We start from the raw sequence: 9,719 nt of genomic DNA on the forward strand, positions 1-9,719 counted from the left end.
ACAGTAAATAGCATTCTTCAGTTCTGGTGTCAAACTCTCTTTCATCAGACTTCCTGTATCCAGCTCCTCACTGTTTCAGTTCATCTCTGATACTTATTACAAGGTGTCAATTCCCCAGTTTACCTTATTCACCAACCATGTTTGTTAAATAATCTCTCATGTTCCAACATCATAAAGCTCCACATTATTTCATCAAAACACTCTAAAATATTAAATCTTAATTTCTTTGCATCCTTATTAGTTGTTTGATCAAAGTCTTCGCAAGCAGGCAAATAGAAATTACAGTTTCTGTCCATCGCTGGTTACCTTTCAGACTCCTTCTGGACCTGAGAGTTTTAAAACCAAAAAATCTACCAAGGAGGTTTACATGTAAACACTGCTTGACAGGTACCACATGCTGTATATGTTGTACATCAGTTCAGCTTGCACATATCTTTGAGCTAAACGTTCACTGCCAGGGCGTTCATAGTGGACTGTACACAACTAATGAGTGTTTGGGAAGGTCCATTCATGATTTATCTACAGTTCTACTTGGTTAATAAATGCTTAAATCAATCTTAGTACAATCAAACTTTTAATGGCACTATTGATTTCAAAAAGTCATGCAGACTACCTAACAGACACTTTTATGGGGTAGCTGGTATTTTTGGGGAGCTATTGGCTCCTGGGTCCCTGCTAAGTTCAAGCTCTGTTATTCTGTTCACCCTTCCATCAAGACAATCCTGTAAACTTTGATAAGATTACCTCTTGCTCTTCTCTTCTCAAGAGAGAGAACCATTCCAGTAGCCCCATGTCCACACTCTTTCTTAGGTGAGAAAACAGAACTGAACAGAGCATTCTAGACAAGTTCTGACCAAAAACTTGTATATAGACAACTCCACTTTGGATCTGTAATCATTATACCTATAAATATATCCAAAAGTTCTGCAATTTTACTTGTAATAATACAGTTCTGCATTGATGACTCATCTGCTAATATGGAAAAGCCTTTTTGCTTTTTATTTTCCAGTAATATCACTGAGTGGGTTTTTATGTACATGAAACATGTGATCCATATATATTACCCTGTACTAAAATAATTAAAGATTATTTGGTAAAGATTTGCTCAGTGTAAATGAATAAACTTATTCATTAATACCTCATCATCCTTCATGTAGTTCCAAATCCCTAAGAATTTCACATTAATAGCAAACTTTATTAAGAAAAAAAACAAAGGTCCAAGTACTGACCACTGAAATACTCCACTCTGGTCAAATTTGACCAAGCTCCATCACTACCAACACTCTGATTTTTCTATCCCCAACTGATATGAAATCCTTGGCTAACCTTTGGTAAAGAAGTCATGTTATTAGATAATATCCTTTACAAAAGATAATATATTAGTAAGGCAAGGTTTTCTTTGGTGAATTCATGTTGACTTTCATGTATGATATCCATACAGCTTTTTGACAGTCCCTAGAATCTGTTGCAAGCAGTAGATGTTCAACCCCAGTGTTAAGAATAACTCCAATTAAAGGAGAACATGTCCAAATATATAGCATTTTATTTAAGCCTCAAACCTTACACTTAGCTTCGTTATAAAACAATGAAGAACTGAAATAGTTTTCAATCCAAAATATTTTCTTCATTCTTGTAACAAGTAAGGAGATTTTCTCTCTACCCTTAACCAGTGTCATTTTTCTCTGGATGCCATGTGTCTCATCAACTGATTACTTAGCTTTTCCACCTTCTTCACGTCCTGGGTATGTTCTGTGAGAAACTGCAAACACTGCAAGGAAAAATATAAAATCACACGTTTCAACTTCTTACTCACTTGAGAAAACATGATGTTGAACAGACATTTAAAAACAAAATATGCTTTCTAACTTACTGTTGTTTTTAACTGACAACTCTAAATTCCCCATACATTGTTTTGGCCTCTTTCCCGATTTGTAGCAAACTATTTCTCACCGCATGTTTAACTATTTACCTAAGCTTATTTGTATAACTTATTTTAATGGGCTATAAAAAAGCAAAATAAAAAAAAAACAAAAAACTGATGTGTAAAAAGATATTTTAGAAACTAAACCTTTATTTACAATAATAAATTTGAAAAATATGCCTTTAGCACTCCAAATGCATTTTACAAATGATTTCACATAATTCCTTTTCATATCACATGTCTGCTTATAACCCAGTCTTAATACTAATTGATTATTGCATATCCAAGCTGAAAAATCCTTCTCTGATTGTGTTTAATATAATAACAAAATTCATTACTTACAACATGGTCATCAGTTACTTTAATGACTAATTTTCCGTCACAGTGCCGATACTTTATCACCAGTCGAACCTACATAAATATACTTAAAATGTAAACACTTTCAATGAGCTGAAATTATTAGAGTAATGAGGGGAAAATATTTAGTTAACTTGTTTTTATAACAACTTTACTAGCATGATTTATTACTTCAAGGTTCACAGTAAGGTACTCAGTCTTTTTACATATTTACACACACACATCTCCCTGTGGATACAGATAACAAAACACCGGAATATTATACTTGTTTCTCTCTCTCTTTTATTGATTTAATAACAAAATATTTGATATCACACACAACCATGTACTGAAACTGTTAACAAAACTCATTAAAACCACTCATTTCTTTTTATTCTATAATATTAAAAACTGTCTAACACTTCTTAATACTACAGAGTAACAATTAAGGTTTTGGGTTTCAAAGTCAAGGTAATTAAGAATAATAACTTACACCTTTAGGTACATATTATTAATTTTCTAAGCACAATAAAGATAATAGGTAAAAACAAATGAGGCTTAACAAAGCTTTTAATGATAATTCTAGAATTCACATTAAATGTTGACTTAAAAAATGAACAAACTAGAAAATAGCATAACCAATAAATAACCTCTAACATAAATAACTTATCTATCTGATCCTATCTGTTCACTCATCCCAGTCTTGTGAATAGGACATATCAAGATGGAATGGTTGAATTTTGACCAGACTTATAAAATGAGTTCTGCATTATGTCTCATTTAGTTTTTGAAGTCATGGTAGGGTATAAGTGCTTTCAAGGGGTATTATCTAAGCTGAAAAGGTAATCTCTTCTAAATCAAGAATTAACTGAACTGTGTTCCTGATGGATATCAAAGCACTTTACACCCCACTTCATATCCAGATGTTCAACTTCCATGGAAAAGTGGTCCATATAAACCTGAATGATATATTCATTCTACAAAGGTTTTCTTCTGATCCTTTCAGATTTAGTTGATTGGTTGTTTGAAACTTTTTGAAGCAAAGCAACTAGGCTATTTGTGCCAAACAACCAGTAAAAACATAAAAGTAAAATTGTATAAAATCTAAAAATAAATAGTTAAAAAAACTAAACAATGGTTTTAACTTGTTTGTATCTGCTTTTGTTACCTGAAAGTCCAAACAAAAGCTTGTTATTGACTTGCTCACACAAAATTGATTGCCAACTGGTGCAAAGCTGAGCCTTGAGTATAGAGCTGTAGCCCGTACATGGAACAGACGAGGCTGTAACAGCAACAGAGAATACAGACTTAGTTGTGGCATCAACAAGCTCTTTCCCACAACCACCTAGCCACAACAAACCCACAGGTCACTCGAGTTCCAACCATCCACATAAACAGAAATGGAAGGTGTTTAGCAAAGAAAAGATGTACTACCAGTTGGGAGTATCTACTTCCCTCAGATGACTTAAAGAAAGGTCACAGGTGGGGATGGTAATAAGTCATGGCAGGATTAGTGGAGACACTAATATCAACCAATGACAGATGCAACTCAGTCAACTGTGCCTGAATATGAAAGCCAAAGGGAAGAATGGCAGACTGCCTATTCTGAAAGAGCATAGATCACTGAGGATGTTAGACACAACTCCAGGTGGGATGCTGTGGTAAGTATTTGAGTTTAATGACATACTGCAAAGAAAGTTGCAAACAGCAGAGGTTATGAGGAGGTTTGTAGAACTTGGTGTACAAACTCTGGACTAGAAAAGAGTAGAAAGTCCCCATGCAGAGCCAAAGCCCCAGATGGTGGATAGAGTCCATTATCTTCAAGACTGAGTTCCTAGAGAAACAACAGACTAAAGATCCATTGTTCAGTTTGATTCAACTAAAGGCACAATAGATCTTGAGCACAGCACATCGATCCACTCTCCAAGAGGTAAAAGAGAGGTCATGGAGAATGGTCAGTGTCCTAGTACATTTGGCATGTAACTGATTGATATGAGGGATGAATGTCAGCTTAAGGCCAAAGATAGGTTCCAAGAACCTTGCCTCAGGAACCACAGTAAAACAACATCAATGAGACGTAACTTGGAATCAGTATGTACACCCCATTGATGGCAAAAGTGCATGTACATGGTTTTGGAGAAAAAAAAAAACATTGTTGTAGTTCACTTCAACATGCAATTGAGAACAGTCTGAAGTAGCCTCTCAATAAATCTTAAGGTTGATGACAAACATGAGATAGGGAAGTTGTTGATGTAGAGTCTGTTTGCAACAGTGGGAAGAAATTTTGTAGTGATAGCATTGATCTTGATACTGAAAAGTGAGACACTCAAGACAGTCCTGAGAGACTCAAATTTCCTGGAGAAAGAATAAGAAAGAGTCAAAATCACACAGATTTATAATCGCTTGTTGAGTAAAAAACTGTGAACAAAATGGGCAAGTGTCCACACAACCCATATGAATGGAAATCCCTCAAAATACTATATCTCAATGTAGAAAAGGTAACTGCTCTGCCTTAAACTTTATGACCAAAAAAGTAGGGGAAGAGACAAAAGTGATGAAAAAATAAGTAAATTTCTTGCCAAGAGTATCACCAATGTTCTGTACATTAGCAACTTCTTGGCTTCTGGAGAACAAAATGGAAGTCATTGACCATCCAAATACTGTTCTATATGAATTTAGAACTGATGGTAGAAGAGATGCTAGCTGTAAACTCAATCCAAAATTCCTTTTGGCTTTGATGGTTGACCTGCCAAGCATGGGTTTGGGCCTACTGGAAAGCAACATGGTTAGAAAGCATATAATATATGTGAAAAGGTATCTCAAGTTGGAGACCACCATGGACAAGGATACCATGTGAAACGTGATGAGGTTTTAGGAACAGAATTAACAGTTGCTGGAGCAATGCAGTCATTAATAGATGGTAGCCTAATGACAGCAGAATCCCTCTCATCAATATCAGTACCACCTCAAAAGGGATAGTGTCCAGTAAAGTTTCCCTAGATGAAAAATGGAGATGGCAACTGTTCTGGAACAGCATAAACATCTGGCTGATCATAAATCTCCTCAGGAGACAAGCAAAAAGAACAAACAATGATGGCACTTTAAAAATTCAGGAGAAGTTCAGTATGTTTTGGTGTAGATGTTTCTTCCAAGTTGTCCCCAGAATGTAGCTTCCTGACTGACTTTGGAAAGCCAGCAAGTCCCTCAAAATTTTTCTGAAGAAAAAAAGAAAGGGAGACATTTATCCTGAAGGTTTTTGTGACAAGGAATGCAAAATCAAAAGCTGAGTTGAAGATTGCTGGTCAGAGTCTTCAAGGTGGGGTCATTTACCAATCAACTTAATTTTTACCATTTTATTCCTTTGAGGATTTTGGGGATCCATAATAAAAGGAGATAAAGTCCACTGAGGGGACTCACTACACAGGGCTTCATGATAACAAAACACCAGCATCAAACACAACGGCCACAACATCCACTGAAAATTCCCAGCACCAATACTCAGTTGACCAGAGCCCACAAAATAAACAGCCGACTAACTATGGAAGGGCCACCTCAAGGCCACCCGTCTACAGTAATTCAACACCAAAGTGGTGTGTTGCAGCACTCTGGACACTACAAAACCATCAGGATTCTCTCCTCCTCCCCATGGGTCTCCATACATGGCAAACATGTGGGTAGATGCCAGAATCCAGAGGAGGTAAAAAGAAAATACAGAACCTTCTCTGGGAGGTCTCCTCACCACATACAAGAATCCTCCTTGAGGGGCTATTAATATTTAGTTCTTTAAAACTTTAACTTAGTATGATATGAAAAAAAGGTTTTCGTAATAAAACATGCTCAGTTTAAGACTTACAAGATAGACATTTTCCTTTATTTAAAATTTTGTTTGAAATGATGTTCTTAAATATATATGAACTTCTAAAATATATTCTTTAGAAATAGTATTTAATGCCAGAATACATTACTAATTAAAAAGAAATATCTCATTGGTCTTGTAGACCATATATATATGTTGATTATAGAATTGGTAGTGTCTTTAATTGTTCTTGGTGAAAAGGAAATGTAGACAAAAGAAGAATAGTTGGCCTACAAAAAGTACCTTATTATTTATCTTAAACAAATGTTCTGAGACTTAAATACAATATTTTTTTGTCCATTAACTCATCCAAAATAGAAAGTTATCCAAAACTTCTATGTAATAGTAATGTGCAAACACTTTCTTAAAACTATTCTCTATATAAGTTCCAGAATGCAAGATAATTCTATTTTAGAACAAGTATGCACCTAAACTTCCAATGACTGTAGCTGTTATCTTTCTAGCTAAACTGATTTCCTTAAGAAGTGTTGGGTTATAACAGGGAAATTGACAGAACAAAGTGTGGAGTTGAATTTCCAAATTTCCTGAGATTGTAAGTTAAGAAACAAAAGAGACTGTAAAAAACAAACAAAAACTTATAACAAAGAAATACCTAATACAAAAAGATACCCTTCGCTAAGACTGCAGAAACACACACACACACACAAAACTCCTTTACAAAGAAAATTCACATATATAAACAAAAAACTTTAAAGCTAAGCATCTAGCTCTTTTAAGAGGGCACAGTTTTATCACACTAATAAATTAAAACAGAAATTCTTTAACAATTATAAGGTACATAGCAATCTTTCTAAAATAATAAGGGAAAAGAAATTAAATTATAATAAAAAAATCTTATTTTTATATTCCTTTAAGATAATCAATTGCACAGTAAAATACTTAGAATGCAATAACAAACCTTCACCAAATATATGTTACTGAAAATAATTTTCATAAAAATAGTTAAACAAATCCTGAAACAAAGCAAGTCATTTAACAATGAAATACACATAATTATCAAACACTAGATGCCCTTTACTAACATAGAATGTACAATGAAATCAAAGTACAAAATAATCTGTTAATATCATTTTATAATTTGGTCTTTAAGAGGAAATCATTACACATTAAAAATATTCACAGTAAAGCACTTTTAATTGATAGATGCTACCATCTAGCAGCCATCAAACTCATTTTTATTTTTAGGCATCATAAAAATAAATAATTGCTGACAGAATTTAGCTTAGAATCCTTTCAGTCAGGTTGAATCTCTGTGCTGTATTATATTTCAATATACACTCTGAGGAAAGAATTCCATCACTCCTGGTATATGAGGGAAGAACCTACACTTATCTGGATCAGAAGAGTAATTTGTTTGAGACAATGAATGACCTTTTGCATAAGAGATCACTATATCCTTTCAGTTTGTTTTAGAGCAAAGTCATGATGGACTATTTGATGTGCCTACTGCAGGGAACTGAACCCCAGATTTTAAGCTAGTAAACTTACCATAGACCCACTAGGAGACACAAAATGTCCTTCCAGGTTCATTTGAAAACAACACCCCCTACAATCCCATACCCATTTACACTCTCGTCCCTAAGACATACCCAGCACTGGTCAGTTATAAGCTCTCTCTTTTTTAACCTGAAGATGGCTTAAGAAAGTTGAAATGTTGTTTTGTACTTTATTTTAATTAAAGTTTTAATACCCATACCAACTGTCTTGTGGATAAAGTTTAATTCAAGTGGGTTTTTTGTCATCATGAATTATAGAAAGTTATTAATTTGACTTGAATCCTTCCCATTTATCAACATATTACTGAAAGCTACTAATGTCTACTATGTGATTTGTTTCCTTAATGTGTATGTATGTGTGAGTATAGGTAGTTCTGCCTATATGATATCCAAGTATATCGTTTACTCTGCACATGATGTACTTTTTACAATCTTATAATAAAGCAATATTTGAAATTTCTGGCAATTTGCTTCTATAAAGTAATAGTTTGAAAAATATCATTCAAAGACATTGAAATTCTTTTTGTTTGAACATAATATTGTGATTCTTGTCTTTCTGTCTCCATTTTTAATATTAAACTTTATTTCTTCTATCTTATTGATAAACGAGATGACACTGTAAAGCCTAAAATTGCAAATGTTAAGAAAAAGTGCCAGGTCACATGGTAATGACAGAAAAATAAAAACTAATGGTTTCATGAGAGCATTAAATTTAATTTTTGGGATCTTTCCTACTTGGTTTTTATCGTAACAGGTTCTGGAGAGGTACAAGTTGTGGGAAGAAAAGCAAAGATTTCGTCACTGATCCAGAAGAGACAAAGTCCATGTGGATTCACACATCTGCTCTTTTTTTTGTTGTATTTGTAATAACGACTGTTTTAATTGTGGTTAAAATGTATACAATATTTTTATTTCTGATATATACGCGCGCGCACACACACACAAATATATCTCAGATCAGAAAATTTAAAATATGTAACTGTAAAATAAAACGTCACGAAACTTAAGCTGTTAAAGGCTCAAGTGCAATTGGAAATGTGAGGCTGTGTCTTAAATTCATATTTTGTATCTGTACTGTTACGTTACTTGCTAGACTAATTGCTACGTGTAAAGTTAAAGATAATAAAATTTGACTAAGAATCTTAAAAGTTAAAGTGACATAAACTTAGTCAGCTCACTTTCATAGGGTCAGCCAAATAAAGTCTTTCTGCAGCTTTTGAAAATTCTTCCCACGAAGTTATGTACGTCATATTTAAATCCACAAATTAAAGTATCAAAGATGCATTGGGTTAAATTTAAACGTGTTACTCTCAAACGTTCTAGATTACTTTATTTTAAGCTATAATTAATTACAAGTAACACTTTACAAACCTCATGTTGCTATGATAATAGCGACATCTTTCAGTAAAATATACATTATAAACAAAAAAAATATCAATAATATCTTTGTTCTATTGCAGTGGTTCCCAAACTGGGGGTAAATTACCACCCTTATCGGGGGTAATGGAGGGGTGACAGAAAAAAAAGTTAAAATTCTGAAAATCAAGAAAACATTGAGGTAGCTGGTATTAGGATTAATGTTAACTTAGTCTTAGTATGTAAAGTTGTAAATTAAACCTATTTTAAGTATGTAATAAAGTTAAACCAAATAACAATAAACATCAAAAACTAATATACAGAAATAGAAAAGAAAAAATATGTATCTAAGTGTGTGGTAACCTAAAAGTATTTTGACAAGTATGCTTCAGAACACAAGTCACTCAGTAACCCTGATGACTCATCGACGCGTCCAGTACGCGTCACTCACTGCCTGAGGTTGCCTCCATTTCACACTGTCAGTTTCTATGTGAGCATCAGCCGAGGTAGACAAAACCTGGTATGTATGTGTACTGCCCTGTGCAGTATAGTTAGTATTTACCTACTATTACATCATTCCTATGCTGAATAAGCTCTTTTAATGCTATCTAGAATGCCATGAAAAAATAAATAATAAGTTCACATTGTTCACACTTTTTTATGCAGTTTTTCTTTTTCTGCAAATTAAACAATAAAATGTCTAAAAAGCGCACCTACTCTGACGCCTTTCTTC

General features: G+C 33.8%; 1 protein-coding gene across 1 annotated transcript; it reads right to left on the reverse strand.

The window, feature by feature from the left end:
• Positions 1-1,525: 1,525 nt before the first annotated feature.
• Positions 1,526-9,021, reverse strand: LOC143226775 (signal recognition particle 9 kDa protein-like). The gene is made up of 3 exons (XM_076458173.1): positions 8,809-9,021; positions 2,264-2,332; positions 1,526-1,768 (listed from the first exon to the last, which is right to left on the reverse strand). The coding sequence occupies exons 1-3, from the start codon at positions 8,878-8,880 to the stop codon at positions 1,673-1,675; spliced, it is 237 nt and encodes a 78-aa protein (XP_076314288.1). The 5' UTR covers positions 8,881-9,021; the 3' UTR covers positions 1,526-1,672.
• Positions 9,022-9,719: the final 698 nt, after the last annotated feature.

This window comes from Tachypleus tridentatus, chromosome 9 (genome assembly GCF_004210375.1).
Source record: "Tachypleus tridentatus isolate NWPU-2018 chromosome 9, ASM421037v1, whole genome shotgun sequence".
In the NCBI taxonomy this organism is placed as follows: domain Eukaryota; kingdom Metazoa; phylum Arthropoda; class Merostomata; order Xiphosura; family Limulidae; genus Tachypleus; species Tachypleus tridentatus.

Excerpts from the sequence above, each read along its gene's own strand:
- LOC143226775 (XM_076458173.1), bottom strand. The coding sequence starts at position 8,880 with ATGACGTACATAACTTCGTGGGAAGAATTTTCAAAAGCTGCAGAAAGA. Across the intron at positions 2,333-8,808 it reads ATTTGGCTGACCCTATGAAA|GTTCGACTGGTGATAAAGTA; the intron begins GTGAGCTGACTA and ends ATATTTATGTAG. Across the intron at positions 1,769-2,263 it reads AAGTAACTGATGACCATGTT|TGTTTGCAGTTTCTCACAGA; the intron begins GTAAGTAATGAA and ends TTTTCCTTGCAG.